The sequence below is a fragment of the Trichosurus vulpecula genome, chromosome 2, assembly GCF_011100635.1.
Source record: "Trichosurus vulpecula isolate mTriVul1 chromosome 2, mTriVul1.pri, whole genome shotgun sequence".
Taxonomy (NCBI): Eukaryota; Metazoa; Chordata; class Mammalia; order Diprotodontia; family Phalangeridae; genus Trichosurus; species Trichosurus vulpecula.
Window position 1 is genome coordinate 228,189,531 of NC_050574.1, and position 22,421 is coordinate 228,211,951.

The 22,421-nt window shown below is 35.5% G+C and overlaps 1 protein-coding gene across 1 annotated transcript in view; it reads right to left on the bottom strand.

The window, feature by feature from the left end:
* Nucleotides 1-22,421, bottom strand: part of SP3 (Sp3 transcription factor) — a 48,816-nt gene that overhangs the window by 20,563 nt on the left and 5,832 nt on the right. The window contains exon 4 of the mRNA XM_036744492.1: nucleotides 17,987-19,361. Within this exon, the coding sequence (XP_036600387.1) occupies nucleotides 17,987-19,361 (1,375 nt within the window). The remainder of the gene's footprint in view (nucleotides 1-17,986; nucleotides 19,362-22,421) is intronic.

Genomic DNA, 22,421 nt, shown 5'->3' on the forward strand with positions numbered 1-22,421 from the left:
TTTCAGCTTCCTTTGTGTGCAGTCTTCCCCCATTAGATTATAAGATCCCTGAGAGCAGGAGCTGTTTTTATATTTGTAGCCCCAGAGCTTAGTACCTTACCTGATACATAGCAGACTTAAATGTCTACTGACTCATTTCTAAATTCTCTGTAATTCAACTTCAGCTTCTAAAATCACAACTCAACTGAAACCAGATTTTCTATTACCAATGATTTCCCAATTATTAAACCAAACGACCTTTTTTTTTCTTGTTCAGACTTCGTAATAATGCCGCAACTTTTTACAGTTTGACCATATCTTCCTCCTAGACTCTGCTCCCTTGTTGTCTCACAGTTTTCCTTTTCTTTTCCCTCAAACAGCTACCACCCTTGCTTAGGCCTTGATCACCGCTCCTATGTAGTTTCTCAGCCTCTAATCTTGTTCTTCCCCCATTGTCTAAGACTCACACAGCTGCCAAACTGTGCTAAATTTAGCACAAGTTTGACCACCTCAACACCCTGCTCAAGCAACTTCTGTCACTCCCTATTGCCTTTGGATAAAAATATCTTAAGTCTGATTCACCTCAGGTTCACAGAATCCCCCAGTTTCCTTTAAACACAGCTCAGATGCCACCCCTAAAGGAGGTGTTTCCTGTTGCCACAAAAATGTTAGTGCTCTTCCTCAACTGACTAGAAATTAGTTTGTGTTTACTTTGTACATATTTTAGATATGCACACTTGTTTTAAGTCTGTTCCCTGCCCTGCCCCTCCCCTTCTGCAGCTTAAATGGAGGAGGAGGGGGCTGTCTGGATTTTGTTTTTTTGTCTTTGTCTCACCAGTGCCTTGGGCACCATACATACATAGTAGGCACTCAATAAATGTTTATTGGATTGGATCAATCTTTTGCATCTGTTCTTCTCCCCACTCATACAGGCACTATCCTAGTTCAGGGCCTCACCACTTCTCAATTAGATTACAGGGGCCTCTTAATTGCTATCATGGCAGTCTCTCTCCTTTCCAATGTCTCCAACAGTTGCCAGTCAATCAATAAGCGTTTATTAAACATCTACTTTGTGCCAGACATTGTTGCTAAGTGCTGAGGATACAAAAGGAGGTAACAATCCTGCCCTCAAGGGGCTACCAAAACAATTTTCCTAAGGCACAAGTCTTGACCATTTCTCTATCCCTCTCCTCTCACATAAAGACTTTACAATCTGGCTCCATCATATCTTTCCAGGATTATTTACACATTCTATATTCCAGCCAACCTTTAAGTGCTGATCCCCAAATTCATTATTTCATCTCTTTTTCTCTATATCTTCACTTATCTAGCATACAATTCCTACTCACCTCTACCTCTCAGAATTCCTTGATGGTCATTCAAGGCTCAACTTAAGTACTACCCTAACCATCCTCTCACCCCCAAGTTATTAATGATTTCTTGCTCATTAAGTTACTTTGTATATGCTTTTTGTATATAGATTGTATTTCATCTTTGCCCCACCTCCTCATGCCAATAGAATTAGGGATTCTTGAAGGAAGAAACCATTTCTATCTTTGTACCCCCAGAATCTAACGGAGTTCCCTGTACAGAGTAATAAATGTTAAATGGAATTGAGCTAACCAAGTAACATAGGACAGAATGGAAGAGTACAGTGGATCCCAATATTTTTTGTGAACCCTTTTAGTAACAACAATTACAACCAAAATATGTTGTGAACCCAATTATACTACTTATAATAGTCTTTTAAATTTATTCATTAAATGCTTATGGTAGCTATAACAGTTTTTGTCCCCAAAAGGTCCAGACTAAAACTTACATTCCATAATTATAATTACAAAATACAAAATGTTATTCTACCTATAACTATGAAACTCTTAATATAAAACTATAAACTATGTTATATGGATGTAATGGTAATCAGGGCAGGATTTTTTTTTTTTTGCTGTTCTCTTAATGAATCTGGCCTTTGTTTAAATGGGGCAGGTAAAGTGGGATCATTTTTGTCTTGGGAGTGTTTCTCAGCACTAGGACAATCTGGAGTCACTTAATTGTATGTGATGTGGTGCTGGTAGTTGGAGCTTTCCCATACTCTAAATGGTGAGACTTGAGCCCTCAGGGTCCTGAAAAGGGTGTATATACTGGAAGTTTAGCATTTGACTTTTGGGGGGTATATACTCATTGAAAGAGTAACAAGACTCTGGGCAAGCTGATGGAATAACACACCTCCCCCACCCCGCTCTGATAATACAGACAGATGATTGGTGCTTCTCTGGTAACTATGAATTATGATTTGATCAGACAAGGTCTGATCTGTTGAACTGCTGATGCTTGTAATTTCTGTTTGTATTTGCTCTGAAGTTCAGGGGGCTGATCTTTTCTCCCTGAACTAAGTGAATGAAACATGTAAGTTTAATTAAACTGAGATTGTTAACCTCTTAAAGTTGCTTTCCTTAGAAAAACAGATCAGAGAACCTGTGTTGGCACCCCTTCTGCATGCTGGTGTTATTGGTCTTACACAGCCACAGTAGCTGCTAGCAACATTGTTGTTACAGTGTAACATTCTATAAGAATTAAAAGAGGTGATTCAGGAAGATCTCCTAAGCATACTTCTACCTGGAAAACTTCATATTAAATTTATTTTACAAATTTTGTTGAATATAACATTTTTAATTAAGTCACAACTTGGAAGCTGTTTTATCATAAAAATCATATATCAACATAATTTCAATATTAAGATTTTTTTATTTGAGCAAAGCTTTTTAACATTTGACTCAATACCAGACAAATACAGTCTTAAAATCTAGTTCCATACTGCTTACTTGTACATTTTGATTTAAAACAAGAAAAAAGTGAAAACGTTCACTCTTACAAACAGGTGATGGAAAATGGTAGAGAAATTTTACAAGCTCTCTAGCTGAGAGATGGAATTTTTTTTTAAACAACCAACTAGCTAATTATAAAATATTTACTTTTCTACTGGCTAATGACAAATGCCACGTTAAGAGATCAGTTTTCTTGGCAAAGATATTAGAGTGATTTGCCATTTCCTTCTCCAGTTCATTTTACAGGTGGGGGAACTGAGGCCACCAGGGTTAACTGACTTGCCCAGGGTCACAGAGCTAGTAAGTGTGTCAAGCGTCTGAAGGCAAATTTGAACTCAGGAAGGTTAAGTCTTTATGAGCCCAGGGCCAGCTCTCTATCCACTGACCCACCTCGATAGCTGTCCTGTATTAAACAGATACTTACAATTCAATTGCATACATTCTTTCTTTTTTTTTAGATCAATGTTTATATATAAATTCACCATTGTAAGTAAAGAATTTCTTCAAATGCGACTTTCTTCTCTACTAACACAGGCACACAAGCTACTAACCTTTCACAGAAACTCTACTCAATGACGGATCAGTGTTGCCAACCAGTTCATTAGAAAATCCAACAGATAAAAGAACAGCAACATAAGCAAAGGACAGGTTTAAAATCAGTTAACAGTCGTAATACTACAATAAGAGGCAATATAAATAATGTTTGTGATGACCCATGATGGTTAAGACAGCTTATGCTACACATGCCCAACAAGCATGGTTTTCAAATAGCCTGACTTTTGTGTTGCAAGAATGCAAACTTTTCTCATACCTTGATCATGTGATTCATAGCTGGGATAAAGAATAACAAAAGAATACTAGGGAGCTACTCTAGTGCAGTCAATGTACAGAACACAAAGAGGGCATGCACATTTATCTAACAAGCTACTGGCAATCAGTTTGCTCTCAAATGTCAAATACATGTAGTGGTTTGGAAACAAGCTGGTAACAGGTTGAGAAAGTGCAAGAATATGCTGTACTTAGAAGCAGTCAATGTTTCATATAACTGCCGCACAAACATTGAAATCATCATGTGCGTGATCATGAGTTTCGAGTCACCACAAAAAAAGTTTAAAAATGCACATGATGCTTGTTGTCACAAGGAAAAAATATATTTGTAATATAATGGGACATATATTTATTATTTAATGTACAAAGAATCTGTGGCACAGACCCTTTGGACCATTGTTAAAACACTAAACGGAAATCAGTGGTATAATGAGTAGACATGAAGGAATCACCACTGCTGTAGGCACCTAAGGATATTTCAAGATATTTCAAAGAGAATCAAGTTGCAAAAGCATAATAAAGGTCACAGAGATGGCAGTTTTACCAAAAAAAAAAAAAGGGGGGGGGTAGTTTTAGCAATTATCAATCATGCCTGCTTCTTATTCCTTTAAAATCTTTATGAGAATATTCTTCTCTGCATGAACTGAGATTATAAAATATAAGGAAAACTGGGAGGCTTTTGTATATAGTTTTCTAGAAGACCAAAACTTTATGGTAATTCATATTATTGAGCAGAGATCCCACTGTATTTGTTGATTTTAAAAAAGCATTTGACATAACAAAGTAAGACTAAATTATAAGAAGCGTGGTTAACTTGTATGCAAACATTAAACATTAAAAGGAACTTGTAGCAAGGAAGGCTAACGGTTGTATCTAAACCCAGCTGCCTTGCATCATTTCAAAAAAAAAAAAAAGAAATATACCAAATGAAGTAACCAAAAAAAAGGAAAAAAAAATCACAAAATCTTAACAAAAAGACAGCAGAAAGAACTCAGAAGTAAGGAAACAAAAAATAAGTCCCAGTTAAAGAGAAAGGACTATAAGCTCCTCCATCCAGTTGAGAACAGCATAAAGACAACTTATCAGGAACCCGGCAGGACTCAGAGTAGAGCAATAATAATCAAAAGCATTTGGCAGTGGCTAAAAAAGTCAAGTTGATTACTGGAACTGATGGTATATAAGAACACCCAGTGCTTAATAAACCCAAAGACCCCAACTACTGGATTAAGAATGCAGTATGCTGGGAAAACAGGAAAGTTAGTGGGCAAAAATTAGGTGCAGACCATCACCTGGGCACCATGTACAAGTGTCGGACAGATTCATGACTTTACTATAAAAGGTCACATCATAAATAAAATGGAATAGCAATGAAGGAAATAACCTTTCATAATTATGGATAAGGTAAAGTTCATGTCTAAACAGAAAATAAAATGGACAACTGATTACATAAAATTTAAAACTTTTTGCAAAAATTAAAAAAAATGCAGTTAAAAATAAGAAGGGAAATAGATATCTGATGAAAAAAATCTTTACAGAAAGTTTCTCTGATAAAGGTCAAATATCCAAAACATATAGGGAATTGTTCCAAATTTATAAGAAACAGTTCTTAAAAGAAACAGTCATATAAAAAATGCTCCAAATAACTAATAATTACACAACTATAAAGTTCCACCTTATACTCATAAAATTGACAAAGATGACAAAAAAAGGAAAAAGACAACTGTGGTCATTATCCTCATCTCTACTATACCACAAACCTGGACTCCACCCCCGAGACTCTTAGCTCTGATATGTGAGCTTTCACCTCATCTTCTCTAGAACCAGGCCTCCAAGCTTTTTCTCACCCATCTCATCATGTTGCCTGCTCTCCAATCATTGGAGTCCCCCATCTGAGAGGTGAGCTTTTGTTTCATCTTTCCAGAACCTAGTTCCATCTACCAGCCCCTTGTTCCACCTCCCCTTTATGTATTGTCTTTCCCAATTAGAATATAAGCTTGTTTACTTATATTTATGTACTCAGTGTCTAATACAGTACTTGGCACATAATAAGCACTTAAGAAATGCTCTAACTGCAGAAGGAAAGGCAAACTAATGTACTGTCTGTGGAACTATGAACTGGCCCAACCTATCACTATGCTAAAAAATCAATTTGGAACTATGTCACTAAACTGTATATAACCTTTCACCCAGTGACAGATACTACTGTTAGGCCTATACCTACAGTCAAAAGAGATTAAAGAAAGAAAAGGGCTCCTAAGCAAAAAATATTTATTTACAGTAGCTTTTTTAATAGTACCAAAGAACTTGAAACCAAGGAGGGTTCATTGACTGAGAGATGGATGAACAAAGTATGGTATATAAATGTAATGGAATTACATTTAGTGAGAAATTACAAAGTTTCAAACTGATGTAGAACTTGGAAACAACCTAAACAATGACGTTAACATTATACTGAAACAACTTTGAAAGACTTTAAAAACTGAACACAATCACCAAACATGACTACAGAGGGCTGATAATGAAGCATGCTCCCCTTCTCCTGACAGAACAGGGGCAGACTCAAGGTGGGGAATGAGATAAACATTTTTAGTTAAAGTCAACAAGACTACAATTGACTACAATCAAGTATAGTCGATTTCTAATTACAGTTAATTAAAACAAGGTGTACTTTTTTTTTTTAACTTAACTTTGCCTATCTCACTTCCCCTAAGTGGGGAGAAGGTAGGAGGGAAAACGGTAGCAACTGTATTCACAGTCAACCCTCAAAAAGAAAAAGAAGGCAATGAAGCATTTTTTTAAATGTACAGAAGAGAACAGAAGGACAGTCAGAATGACAATCAGAAGGAAACACAAACAAGACATCTTTTAAAGTTACATGTTGAATTAATTATATACTTGAAAGGTAAACTATATGTAACAGAAATGCATAATTTCAAATACAACCCCCCTCTACTTTGTATATAGAACTGTTCATTTTACTGGAGGTATTTTAATCTCAAATAAAATTTTTAAAAGGAACTGAATCAACGAACAAGGTGTTTTTTTTAATCAAATAGTAAATAAGAATTAATAGCTTATAAATTTAGCAAGATGTTTTAAAAATAGCAATAACTCCCTGGACACTGAAAAAGAATGGTAGATACAAAACACAAAACTGCAAAGATGCAAAAACTGTCTGAGGAAAAAATTTCAAACAGCAAAACTGGAATATTCTATTAAGCAAAGTAACAGACCTTGAGGACAGAACTTAAGAAAAATCTGAGAATTATTAGTGTCCCAGAACAAGAATATGAAATTCATTCAGAAACCATTCCCCCTCCCCCCCCCAAAAAAAACTGCTTAAAAACATTAGAATTAAGGGCAGCTTGGTGGCACAGTGAGTAGATTGCTGGCCCTGGAGTCGGGAGGACCTAAGTTCAAATCCAGCCTCAGACACCTGACACATTTACTAGCTGTGTGACCTTGGGCAAGTAGCTTAACCCCAATTGACCTGCCCTCCCCCCTCACAAAACAGAAAGAAAATAACATTAGAATTAGAGAGCAAAATGCAGATGAAAAGAATCTACAGAAAATATTGTCAGAGAAGAACCCCAAGTTTAATGTACCCAAAAAGAGAGTAATGAGTGAAGTTTCATACCTTCATTATCAAATAAAATATCATATAAGGTGCCAAGAAGACACAGTTCATTTAAGTGAAGTAAATGTTATCAAAAGAGCCCATGGAACGATTAGCACAGTACTGGCACATAGTAGGAGCTATATAAATGGTAGCTCTTTATTGTTGTTGCTATTATTACTATATAGGTAGTTGACAGAATGTCAGATTTGGAGGCAGAAAAGAAAAGGATTAAAATTCTGCCTCCAATACTTAATAGCTGCAGTGTTATGGGCAATTTGGTTTCCTTATCAGTAAAATGTGGTTAATAATATATTTAGTACTTACCTGACATGGCTGTTGTGAGATTCAAATGAGACAGAATATGCAAAGTGCTTTGCAAAAAATTTAAAGCAAAATGTAAAAGTCAACTATTATTACTGCTACCACTACCACCCCCACCAAGGAAAACTGCTTCTAAATGGGTGGGATTAATCATTAAAAAGCAATGTTTAAAAAGGCTGTAATGTGATATGTCAAAAAGTATAATAACTAGTACTCAAGGATAACATAGTCTGAAAGGCTGAGTCTAGTCTTACTTACATTTATTAAATATGATGAATCTTCAACATGATTGCTGGCTTTCAATCATTCAAGAAAGTCAAGGATGAGCAGAGTCTTTGAAATGCAAATTTAGCAGAAAACAACCTCAATAAAGGTTCTCAAATTCACAGAACACAAAAAATCTGAGTAATGATTAAATTTTACATATTTTTTAAAAAAGAAAAGATCATGTCATCCCCTCACCTTGTCTAATGGTCTTTGAAGGAACAACAATGACGACGACAACAACAGCAACAAAAGACAGCAATGGATGGGCTAATCCCAGGAATGGTAAACTAAGAGAAATATCCCAGAAAGGGGAAAAAAAATACATACATACATACATACGTATGTATGTATGTATGTATGTATATGTATATGTATATGTATATAAAAATATAGTAATTTTTTTCTGGAAATCCAATAGCCAGAAGTAAAAAGTCATCCAAACAAAGAGGTAAACTGGAGGTGGGGAGTGGGGACTGAAGAGGAGGGAGAGAGGTGCTTCGGAAGTAAAGCGCAGTCCTGTCTGAACTGAGCAAAGCAAATTTTAAAGAGATTCTATCATTAAATGCTAGAACCAAGTGATCTGGGCACAATTAAAGATCGAGGAAGGGATCCGTGTCTGAAGGAAGGCTGAAAACTAATTCTTTCAACCAAAATAAGATAAATAACTTACCAGGACTTGATAAAGGATAAAGAAACTTAATGATTATAACCTTGAACATAAATGGGCTAAAACTGCTCAAAAAATCGAAGAGAGGCATAAAATGGATTTGAAATTGTAAGCCGACCTTTAGCAGCACTAAGGAAAAGACACATAGAAAATAAAAACAGGTGTTGCAAACTAAAAAGAAAAAGAAAAAAAAATAAAATAAAATAAAAAGAAATATTAAAACAATAAAAAAAAGAAAATAAAAACAGTCCAAAAAATACTTAGAAAATAAAAACAGCAAAAAAAAAAAAAAAAAAAAGGTGAAATAAATTATGCTTCACCTGACTCCAAAAGAGCAGGAATGGTACTCAATGGTACAATCGTGGACAGAAAAATTGATACTATTAAGAGATAAACCAGAAAATTCATAGGTAACAAAACAATATCAATATTACCTATACTGTAGCATCCAAATATTTAAAATGAAAAGCTAATTCAATTATAAAAAAGACCTAAGCAAAATGTAACCTCAAAGTGCCCCTTTCAGATCGTGTTTAACAGAATGAAACAAAAAGGAAATTATCAGACTAAAAAGAATGTTGGAATAAATAGATTTTCATCGATTTTTAGCAATTATTTAGTTGGAACCTGGAAGTACTTATTTTTCAGTCCCATTTACAAAAGCTGATCATAAGCTAAGATATAAAAAAAACTCCTTTATCAAGGCAAAAAAGGCGGGAATATTAAGTATCCTTTTAAAATCTAATAAAAAGTAATCGAAAAATGTGAACAAAAGATGCAGAGACTAAAAAATCCTAAACACAGATATAATAATTATATTAAAGAAGAATGATAACAAGAACAGCATACATAAATGTATGAGATGCATCTAAAAGGAGCTGGGAGAAGAAAACTTTCAATAACCATATTAACCAAAGGAAAGAGAAGACACATTAGCTTACAATTTTAAAAAATTAGAAAAATCATTAACTCCAAAGCAAAGAAGTAAAAATTTTGACAATCCAAATTGAAAGAAAATGACAAATAGATGAACCAATAAAAAGCTGGTCTTTTAAAAAGACTGACAAAATAAATCATTAACTAAATTGATTTTTTAAAAAAAACTAAAGTTATCTTCATCAAAAATGAAAAAGGGGGGAACTTAGCAAATAGAAAAACTAAGAAAATCATAAGAAATAACTATACTCAGTTATATAACAATAAATGAATATCAAATAAGTATTTTGTAACTTCCTACTACATGCTGGGTACTAGAGAGTCAAAACCAAAAATGAGACAGTCCTTGCGTTTGAGAAGTTTACATTCTACTAAAGAACACAATGTATTCAAAGCTGAGTCAATACTGGATATTACCTGCCCTGCCCACTCTATTCCACGCCCCCCCCCCCAAAAGTGATTTGGAAGAGGGAGGGAGGTTAGTAAATGGAAGAATCAAGAAAACCATTTGAAGGCAATGGTACTTGAGTTGAGTTTTTAAGGAAGAAGCTGGAGTTCCAAGGGGCAAAAGGGAATGGAGCCTTCCTAAGAGTAAGAAGATAGCCCTTTGAAAGGCTGTCTAAGAAACAGAATATCATGTATGGGCAATAACAAGAAAGATAGTTTGACTGAAGTGTACAGCTTTATGTAATCAATCTGGAAATGTAGGCTGGAGCTAGGTGGCAAAGGGCTCTAAATGTCAAACCAAAGAGTTCATTGTTTATCCTAAAAGCAATAGGTATCCCCTTAATCTTCTTGAGAACAACATGCATACACTTTGGACATTTGTATGTAGGATGGATTGGAGAGAGAAAAGCCTCAACTGAGGGATTTCTACTATGAAACTATTACAGTAACTGAGACTAGAGATGAGGAGGACCTGGACTAGGATAGTTGTGGTATGAATATAAAGAAAGGGACAGATACAAGAGATACTGAGGAGATGAAACTGACAAGTCTTAAATGAGTATCTATAAAAATATAAAATACTCTAACAAAATTAAGAAGAAAAACTAAAATCTCAGAAAGGGAAAATGAAAGCACTATAAATTAATTTCCCACAAAAAAAATTATCCCAAAAAAAGTGAATATCAAACATGCAGAAAATAACCAGAGTACATAAACTTCTCAAAAACAAAGAAAGACTTTACTACTCCTTCTGTAAGACAAACCCTGATACCCAAACTAAGGAAGAATAAAACAAGAAGAATAATTATATGCTAATATTACTTATGAATACAGATGCAAAAATACTAAATAAAAACGTGGCAAAGAGGATAGAGTAACAGATCATAAAATTATTCATCATGACCAAGTTTTATTTATACGAGAAATTTGGCCTATATATGAGGAAGATTAGCATTTATATTGCTAACAATAAAAATCACAGTATTATATTTACAGATACAGAAAAGACCTTCAACAAAATACAGCACTCATTTATGCTTAAAAAAAACCTTAAAAGCATGAAAGAACTCATGATTTAAAAAAAAAAGCTAGCTAGCATTATTTCTAATGGGAAAACACTTAAAAGTTTCCTCATTAAAGACAGATGTAAAGAAGCAAAGATGCCTACTGCCTTCATTACTTTTTTAACATGGTACTAGGAATATACAATAAGTACATAAAAGCCAAAAAAGAAAGGAAAAGACTGGCATTACCAGATCTTAATTGTAAAGCAGTATTTAGAAAATCTTGGTGATAGATAAAAATAACAGTACATCAGCCCACTAGATTATATTACAAGACCTAGAACCAAATCTTTTCAGCACCCTGATGATCCCAAACTTTCTGTTTTCACAAGAGTTCAACAATACTTTCCCAGTGCTGCTACATTTCAAACTATGTAATATCAAAGAACACTGTAAAGATGTATGATATGCATAGGCGGAGGCATGTTACCAAAGATCAATAGAACGCAAGAAGTCATAAGGGAAGAGACGTTATCAAAGACCAATATAAAGAAGTGATGGAAGAATCCAGGAGCAAGAATGAGAGGCAATAAGACAATCCAAGAACTATAAGAATAGCCAACATTCAAAAACAAATTCAAACAACATTTATTATTTACTGAATACAAAATACAATGCTATATGCTGAGAAGATATAAAAGTGAGATATGACAAACATTCCAAGGGCAAAGGGAACATGGTTTTTATCTAAATTTCCTATTTTCTAGAATGATTAGTGATCTGCATTACAGAGAGCGCAATGGATTTACGTTTGCTGCGTTAATTGATATATTCAAGGAGCACAACGGAAAGATCAAGTAGGCTACTAAATAGCTTAAAGAAATCAAGCTACACTAAATTTCTAACTTGGGCCACAATTGACATGATTCATGGATTCATAAATTCATGGAATGCTATAGCAGGAAGAGACCTTAGAGATCATCTGGTACCACTCTTTTTAACATTTTACAGAGAAGCATACCGAGGCCCCAAATGGTAGTATAACTTGTCTATATCATACAGCTGCTACTAAGTGGCAGAGCTCACCTACAGACCTGGGCCTCTGTGATGCTAAATAAAGTCAGTGCTCTTTCTAGTGCATACTTCACTAACAAAAATAGGCAGCAATTACAACAAAGAATATTAAGATATGATAACTTCCTATCTTTTCTGCCATTTTTATTTGCATCATCATCATCATTATTTTACTATATAAGGTGAGTTTTATTTATATTGCTCAAGTGTTTTAAGGTAATAGTCCAAATGATTCTTTTTTTTTAGGAGCCTTATTGCTTTGGCAAAATTATATGCCTTCACAACCCAGCTATAGATTTCATTTTCAGAAATTACACATTATACAATTAGCATCAGTGCTTTATTATGATTTCAGATTACTTGTGTAACTGCAATAGAACTAATGGTGATTTAGTCATTTTATTTACCAAATTTCATAGGATCACAGGACCTAGGGCTAGAAGATTTCTCAGAGGCCATCTAGTCTAACCCTTTCATTTTACAGATGAGGAAATGGAGGCCCAGGGGCATTAAATGATTTGCCAAAGGTCACATAAGTTTCAGAGGTGGTATCTGAATCCAAATCCTGATTCCAGAACCAGTACTTTTTCCATTTTACTTGCTAAGTCAGTGAGGAATAAATTCTCTCAAGTTAAACATATTTCAGATATATTTTTCCAAAATGTAATAGCAGAATAACCACTATTACTTGAAAAAAATTCAACTATTTCATTTAAATAAATGAGGAAGCTTAGGTTTTTTCGTTATTTTTTCATACACAAGTTGAGAAACTTCAGTAGAAGTTTCTTTTATAGTCCTTGCCATGACATCTGCCTTCACTAGACTGAAAATCAATGGAAATGAGGCAAAAATTAAACCTCCACTTTTTCGATATGCTCAAAAAACTTTTCATTTTTGTTAATCCTCTCTCCTTGCATTTATGTAATTTGCCCTCCTTACCCCAATAACACACAATCCTATCAGCTTATGAACTTTTTTTAAACAAAATTTAACTGGCTAATCAGGTCTGTTTTTACCCATTCTCCATGTTAGGTCAAAAAGCACGTATCGTATCATCCTATTATGCTTTAACTTAGTCTACTAGATTCAGCAGTAGCAATGGCTGAGTAGATTTTCTCAAATCTTTCTAAATAATCAATTCAGAAGGTTCCCTGCATTCCCATATCCTCCTTGTCCTTCCCAATTAGACTAAACTTCTAATAATTAATGATTTGCTATGTGCTATTTATAAAGATTTCCTAAAAAGAACATGAAGGAGTTATCAAGAAGACATTAGAAATAATCCATATTCATTGATTTCTCAACGCTTACCTAAAATTGACATCTTGCTAGTAGGGTTTCTATTTATTTTTAAATGTTGTATCAGTTCAAATGAAATCTTTTTTTTAAGAAGAGTTGATTTTTATCCACCCACAAGATAAATATTTGAGCACTAACAAAATACTAAGTACCACTTGATTTTCAATCTCTCCTCAGCCAATTTAAGACTATAGCAGGAAGCCAAGGCAGGAAAAAAGACCCCTCTATCAACCCACAGCACTCAATTCTTCTGGTAATGAGTTATACTCTTTCAAAAGTCCTAAGAATCAGTAGTCTACAGGGATTGTGTAAAAATAAAGCCATTTTAGAATAAAGTTAAGCACACAAATCTTTTTCTCTTCTCCCCTCTCCTTTCTTTTTGAAAAGGGGATAGTGGAGGAAGTAACACCAATGTCCAAGGGAACAAAAGAAATGAATTCCTTAGATAAGTATGGTTTAGTATTGCCCCATATTAAGGACAGTAGAGAAATTGGTGTGGGCTGACCCCAAATCCCTTTACATTACTTCCCATGATTTCTCAGGAGTTAAACCAATTTACAGAGGATACCAGTCAACTTTTCAATGGAACTGAAAATTCCCAAGAATGTACCATGAGAAGAACAGGACCACTCAATCAATCAACATTTAATTTACTAAGCACCTACTTAGTTCAGTCTGTTGCGTCCAACTCTTTGTGACCCCACTTGGAGTTTTCTTGGCAAGAATACTGGAGTGATCTGCCGTTTCCTTCTACAGCTCATTTTATGTAAGAGGAAACTACGGCAACTGGGTTAAGGAACTTGCCCAGGGTCACACAGCTTATAAGTGTCTGAGGCCACATTTGAACTCAGATCTTCCTGACTTGAGGCTGGGCACTCTATCCACTGTGCCACCTAGCTGTCTACTATATGCCAGGTACTGTGCTAAATGCTGGGATGAATGAAAAGGAATTTGCAGTCCTCTTATCTAAATCCTTATGATATATTGAAATATTGATATATATTGATATATATGATATATATATATAGAGAGAGAGAGAGAGAGAGAGAGATCATTTAAAATTTAATGACCTACAATTGAATGCATGAAAATGTGTTAGTTCATAATGCAAGGAAACAAAGGGTCTAAATAATAAAATCATAGCTAATTAAAATTCATCACATCTAAAATAAAGTTCCCCCAAAAAAGTTTAGATAAAGGCACCAAGGCTTTTGAGGAAACATATGATTATTCAGAAGGAAAAAAAAAACCAACACCAGGTAGCTGTGTGACTCTTAAGCTCTTAACCCTTTAGTATTATACAAGACTTTAAATTTCTGAAAATTTTCCCATTTACATTGGTATCATAGGATCACAGAGATTCAGATCTATTAAAATAGAGGTGATCAATTTCTACTTCTCATTTTACAGATAAAGAAACTGAAGCAGAGAGATTAAGTATCTTGCCCAAGGTTACCCACTACTATGTGTCAGAGGCAGGATTAAGTGTCAAACTCAGGTCATCCTGAATCCAAGTACAGTATTTACCCATTATGTCACTTAGCTTGAGTTTCATCATTCAGGAGAGTTCCCTCTTTCAGTAACAACACAGGCCCAGTCCCTATTCTTTTTTATCTGTATTTTACCAGCTTATTTTTCACTTTATTCTTTCAACATTCCTTTGGAACAGAAACAAACTCCAGCACATACTCTTTTAATGGCTTGCTAGAAGAGTCCTTTACCCTTTATTGCCATTTTTCTTCAAGCTATTGAATTACTACCCTAAAATAATTCCACCTTTCACTCAATTCATATAGTACTTGTACTCTGAAAGCACATCCAATGTATTATCTGACTTTACTAAAGGCCTTTGGTTCTTTGTATCAAGCTAATTACGAAACCAACATAAATCCATAAAGTCATAAGTAAATTCTCCTGAGATGATCACAACTGATTAGCTTCCTGTGACAGGCTTAAAGAATTTGCTTTATATGACAGGCTTAAGGAACTATGTATTTGAAGTTATTTGTTATTTCTTTAAAAAGCCCTCTTTTAACCAGGTACAGCTGAAATGAAGTACAGATGTTCTGTGTAGAATAATGAATCCTAGTCCCAGTTCTTCTACCACCATAGGGTCCCTGACTATCAAAGGAATCCTATTTCCCAAAACAAAATTAATTTAAAAGTCACTCAGCACTATAATGGTGGTATAGCACCACCATTAAATCTAATTAATGTCACCCTAATTCCAATAATGACTGAAAATCATCACTGATCTGTACAAGTAGGGTATCATATCACAATTGTTATAAAGGCTTAAAAATAAAGCGGAATAGTGGAAGCAATGAAGGCTAACATAAACACAGAACTCGACAGTAATGCTTTAGTGTTCAAAAATACTTGGCAAAAGAATTGTTTGTCCAAATGACAGAGTAACATTGCTAATATCTAACTGTGTTTTGAGACTTACTGAAAGAGAATTTCACTTCTAACATTACAACAAAGACTGAGCAACAGATGTGTGTAACAGACTTATCAAGATATAATGCCCACAATGCAAGTTTATAAGAAATTACAGATCATAAAATGTTAGAGCTAATATAATCCGGCTCCTTCATTTTACAGCCAAGAAAACTAAAGCTCAGTTTAGTACTAAGTCACAGAACTTAGTAAGGACTGTTCTCACTTCATGCAAATTTGACTTTAAGAATTCTGAAAGAGGAGCAGCTAGGTGGCACAGTGAGTAGAGGACTGGCCAAGGAGTCAGGAGGACCTGAGTTCAAATGCTACCTCAGACACTTGACACACTTACTAGCTGTGTAACCTGGGGCAAGTCACTTAACCCCAATTGCCCTGCCTTCCCCCCTCCACAAAAAAAAAAAAAGAATTCTGAAAGAAATCTGTATTGCAAAAAAACACCCATTAACTTTGCTGAACAGTACGGTGCTCTCTCCCTCTCTCCACTCCTGACCCTCAGCACACAGCTTTGAAGCTTCCCACTCCCCATCCCCACTCCCACCCCCCTCCCCCAAAAAACTAAAACCTCCAAGTGAAAGCAGAATAGAAGGATAGGGGGTTTGGCTTGAGACCCCTCTCCCCTAGCAGGCCAAGAAAGGAGACCTTTGCCCTACTCCACCCACCTGACCATCAGTGTCTGTCTTCCTTTTGTCTCAGGAACTGCCCGTCTATCCCCAGCCCCTAAATGCTGTTAGTGCTCTCCTGTCTGGATCCATGTCCAGGCCCCACATGTTCTTGAACCATGGCAGCCTCCTCCCTTCACAGGTGCATGGTTCCCTTCCTGCCCCCATCCATTCTTCCCTTCCCCACTTTCATGGGCAAATTCACTTTAAAGAAGAGTTCTGCAGAAGAGTGCAATTATGTAAAGAAAGAACTGTCTGTAATCTTAAAAGTCAGAAGGGTCCTTCTGACTCAGCCACTCCAATATCCTGCCCAACACATGAATCTCATCTACATCATCCCTGGGAAAACGATCAATATGTGCTTGAACACCTCTAGGAATGCAGAACTTGAAACCTAATAATGCAATTCATTTTATTTTCACAGTTCTAACTGTTATTTACAAATCTGCATCCCACGCAATGACCTTAGGTTTTGTCTTCTGAAGCTCCGCCCCCCCAAAAAAATAAATCAACACAGCAGAAATGGTCTTTTGCTTCTTTTTGTCTCTGCAGCATTTAGCATTGGCGCACAGCAGGCACTTAATAAATGTTTACTGAATTAAATTATTGAATTTAAAGTCTCTCTTAAACCTCTTCTTCAGGCTAGAAACATCCCATTTCTTCAGTAGTTTCTCACATGATATGATTTTGCATCTGCTTACCATCCCAACTGCTTCAGACACACTTCAATTTATCAACATCACTGTTCTTAAAATGTGATCCAGAAATGAATATACTCCTAAAAACATGATGTAACCGGCATAGAATACAATGGGTATATAAAATCCTCCCTGTTCGGGGCACTAGACTTCCATTAATATAAGATTTCATTAGCTTTTTTGAGCAGTCATGTATTTATTATTGACCTATACGGAACTTGTGGTTATTACTAAAATACTGTCTCTTTACCACATAAACTGCTCTCTAACCATGTGCCACCCAAATAATACTTCTACTACTGTCTTTTTAGCCTAAGTACATGACATTTATCCCTATTAATTTTACCTTACTGAATTTAGAAGAAAGAGGAGCATATGGGAAGTGAACAGCTTGCTATGTAGTGACTGGGATAGGGTCAGAACCCAGGTGTCTCTTGACAATCATTCCTGTGTTCTTTCCCCAATACCACACTGGTTCCACAGTTATCTCTATGAAAAACAGAGTAATTCATAAAAATACCTAACCCAATTCCAAGGTATCCAACAGAAGTACAATGGAAAACAGTGAATGCTTGTCAGTCCAGATTAAAGTATGGAGATAGATATAAAGCTGAAAACTCAAATGTCACTAGTTAACAGTATTAGAAAATTTCCGCAGGTAGAAAAAATTTTAAATTTTAAAAAGCAGAAAGCAATCTGCAAAGTATCAACTTTCCTACAAATGTACAAAAATTAAATATATCATTTTTTAAAAGTCTAGTAGTATTAAATCAAAAATAATTTTTATGTAAATTACAAATCACTTGCCTCATCTAAGGCATAACAGAGACATAAAAATCTGTTAATTCAAATACTATAGTTACACTTTTAAATTATTTTGCTAAAGTGTTAAATTATACATACCTGCAGGGCTATCAGCATTCTCTCCTGAGTGTAGCTGTATGCCAGTAGAATCTATAGAATTTACTGTAACTGTCTGTAGATTTGGCAACTGACCAGTGCTTAGACTAACCGGAGTTGAAGTCAAGGCTCCACCTGCTGCAACTTGACCAAGGGTGAGAGTCTGAACAGGTGTCAAAGTTATTTGTTGGGCAGAAGTATTCTGTATCTGTAAGTTTTGCAAGTTTTGCAAGTTCTGTACCCCCTGCACTTGAAATGTCTGCCAGGTTATCTGTCCAGAAGGGGTCACTGTCTGTGCCTGAATTAAAAAGGTTCCAGGATTCAGCTGCAACTGGAGATTTTGCAAGGCCTGCTGGGATATACTCTGGCCACCTGCTTGCACACCGTGGATTGTTTGGGGTGTGAGGCCTTGCACAATCTGAGCTTGACTAGTTGGCTGCTGAGACTCTTGGAGCTGTAGATGTTGTACAATAGGCTGTGCTGTAGAGACCTGAATATTCTGAGTCTGTGTCTCATCAGAGACAGATGACTGGATATAGTTTCCCTGAAGATCAGAAGAGTGCACCTGACTACCAGAAGTGGTCAAGCTATTGGTGTTCTGTGGTAATATACCTGAACTATCTATAGTAACAGGCAACTGTGATGAAGAGGATGTTGGCACAAATAAATCTGTATCAGTATTAGTTTCACTAATTTCAGGAGAAACTCGATCTCCAGTCCTTTCTGAATTATCTGAACTATCCATAGCTTGTCCGGTGTTTATCAAATGTCCATCAGCATTAATGCCTGCAGTCATTGTCTGAGAACTGCTGGAAAGTCCCAAAGAATCTAGATCAACACTATTGATCGGTACAAAGGTAATGTTTCCTGGCAAACCAAGAGGCACATTAGCAACTACTTGGGCTTGTCCAGGAAAAGATGAACCACCAATTGTAACTCCCTGAACCTGGACTTGTCCAGTCTGTGACAAAATATTCTGAATATTAGAAGATGGTGTTCCAGAAGCAAGTAATGTTTGATTAGAGCCAGGAATGATCTGAATTTGACCACTTTCTTGATTTATACTGCCATTATCTGACGAGCCTGTGAAACCAATTTGGACCTGTTGACCATCTGTTGTTTGAATCTGAGGTATGACTTGATACTGAACGTTGGACACTGTACCATTAGATGAATCTGATCCTGATGCAACTGAAAATATTTGCTGGTTCTGCAAACTCTGAAGGGGAAGGACATATTGCCCACTTGAAGTTACTGTAGTAGTACCTGGAATCTGTACTATATTACCAGCTTCATCCTTTATATTGGTGGATGTTGCAGGCAAAACCTCCCATCTGTTTGGAGCTTCTCCTAGTTGTACAGAAGTCAAGTCACCTGTCTGGACCCAGAAAAAAAAAAAGTTGACATATAATCAAATAACCTACACAATACTCTATAAAACATTTGTAGTAATTCTACTACTTGACATTAAAAATTATTATGCCATTATCACAATAGAACCTACAATCAATTGCTGTAGTGTGTGAACTAAATTAATTGCCATTACCAGAGGTGTTAATAAAGCCAAGGTCATGGGCTTAATTCTCACAAATAGAACATGGAAAAAAAACTGTCCCACAAACTGATCTCCCACCCCCAATCTATGTTATCACATGCCACTGATCAAGAGAGGGGCTGTAAAGATAATTCAACACAAACCTATCATCACTATTAGGAAAAAAAAGTTCATAGTACAAATCTCACTAATAACATCAGTAGTGTTACCTTTCCTCTGTTGATTATTTCCCATTTATCCTGTATATAGCTTGTCTAAATACAGTTTATATGTTGTCTCCCCTATTGGATTGAGCTCCTGAAGGGCAGGGACTGTCTTTTGCCTTTCTATGCCCAAATTTAGCACAATGCCTAGAACACAGGAAGCGTTTAATAAATGCTCATCAACTGACTTTTTCTTTGACGATGTAATACATTAAAAGCACTCTTGCAATTTTCCCTTCATCAGCTGCTTAAATTATAAAAATAAAATTTCTACACTAATGTTATTCATTTCAAATTCAAAGATGAAAGTTCATTTTACATTACCACACTTCTAGAGTAGCGTTTCCCAAACTAACTGGCCAGACATCTTAGGTTTTGAAATACACTGAACAAGTCCATAAATCATGCGGGGAGGACCTCAAATACACCCAGGATAGAACAGTTGGGGAAATTTTGGAGGAAAATAAATCTAAACCTTTTCATGCCACAAAACACACACACCCACCCCTGCAACGTACAGTATAAAATTTCATACTGAATGAGGGAATAGTATCAATGGCATCAAAATTCTCTCACAGGTCCCCCAATCATACCGTGTGAGTCAAGATGTTCTATAAGACAATTTGTGCTATGTTGTTCTAGAGTAAATTCGTACTTAACTCCTCTAGTAGTACTACTCTATCCACTGAGCTTTCAAATAAAGAAGTATAGCTACTACAACTACTCCTTCTCATTAAAGACAAAGGTTACTGCGTAGCAGTCACTCATCTCCCCCAAAGGGTTTCCCAAAGAAGCTGAGGGAATACGGGGAACATGGCTACTGCTTTATAAATAACCTGTTCTTCAAAGTAAAAGGCAGGCTATAGCAGATTACCAAGTACACATAATAAAACTAGTGCTGCAACAATATTACAAAAATTTGAGCTCTTGCCCCCATATTTCTTCCCAGAAGATGTCAGAGTTTAGGAAGCAGGAACAGGGACATAAAAAGCAAACAAGGCCTAAACACCACAAAGGAAGACACCTCCTTGCCCTGAAAACTAGGTAGTCAAGTCCTTAAGGAAGAGTACTGCTTAAAAGAACATATATACAGATTGATACTTAGCTAAACTGCTCCCCATCCACGATGATGTGTCCTCATTCCCCATATCCCAATTGTCAGGAACAGCCACATGTGCTCTACAGCTTCCCATAAAATTAAAATAAGGGAACAAAATTTGCATCCATTCAGTTTTCCCAACACAAACTACCTGGTGACTTTTAGCAAAAAAGGTCACAGAAACCATGCTTGGCACATTAATTAAAATCAATCTTTATATCTTTACAGTTGACATAAGGGGGTCCAAAATCTTCTATTTCATCATACATATTTTTCAATGATCTTTTAAGTTCAATTTAAACAAACATCAAACACTACTCAAAACATTATGTTAAGTACTGGAATACCACCAAGTTTAGATTAAGATATGGCATCCTTGCTTGCATAGCTTTCATAGTCTAGTGATGGTTATGAGCATGAATATTATGTAAAAAATGTAAAATGATACAAAAGTCTAACAAATATTTAAACGAGATGTAAGCAAAGAATAGAAACCTTTAGACAACTAAAACAAGAGCCAGGGACTATACCTTCTATCTGGTATCTAACTGACAAACCTTACCTTTCCACTTTTCCAAATGCTACAGTAGCAATCCAGGTTTACATTTCATTATCTTTATGTTTATTACTAAAAGATATTAAAATCTTTAACGAAACATCCTGAGAACATTAAATTTCAATCCAAAGGTTCAAAGTTTACCCTAGTTTACTACTGCAAGAATTTCATTTACAATTTTAAGAATTTCTTATGGATATCGATATTCCTATTAAAAACAAAGTGATTTTAAATAATGATTATGAAATCCCTTTTCTTTTTCTGTGGGGGAAGATAGAGACATCCTTTTTGGAGGTGTTTCTTTTTACAGATTTATCACCTTCTTGTAAATACAGATAATTCAATCCTATCCCATGCCAACTCACACAACTAACAACCTACAAGCTTCTGATGAAAAAGGTTTCTTGAAAACAAAATCAATTGTCACATTTGAAAATTTGATCAAAGCAGATCACATATCCCTCATCTTCACATTATGCATCTCCTAGTGAAACTTTCTCAGCTTCCATATTGTAACTTACTCATACTGAACTTAGCACTTCGCTAAAAGCCTCAGATTTTTTAAAGTGGAAATACTGTCTAACCATGCCTTCTCAATCTAACAAAAGTTGATTTTTCTGAACCCAAATGTACAATTTTGTATTTATCCCTATTAAATTCTAAATCAAATTCGGTGTAGTGAATAGAAGAATAGACTTGGAGTCAATAATACCTGGGTTCAAATGTTCCTCAAACACTTACTAGCCTATGCAACCCTGGGCAAGTAGCTTACATTTCTAAGCCTCTATTTTCTTACCTATAAAATGGGGTTAAACAATAGTACTCATCTCACAGAGTTGTAAAAATGAAATACTATTAGTTTCCTTTCAGGATACTTCACAATGAATTCTCTTAGCATTTCAAAGCAACTGTATAGTTTTGTAATTCAAAGCATTTTAAGAAGGAATCTTATTAGAAGCATACCTCTAAAATGTAATAATACACTGCTAGCACCTTAACCATGTACAGATCACTTAACCTCTACA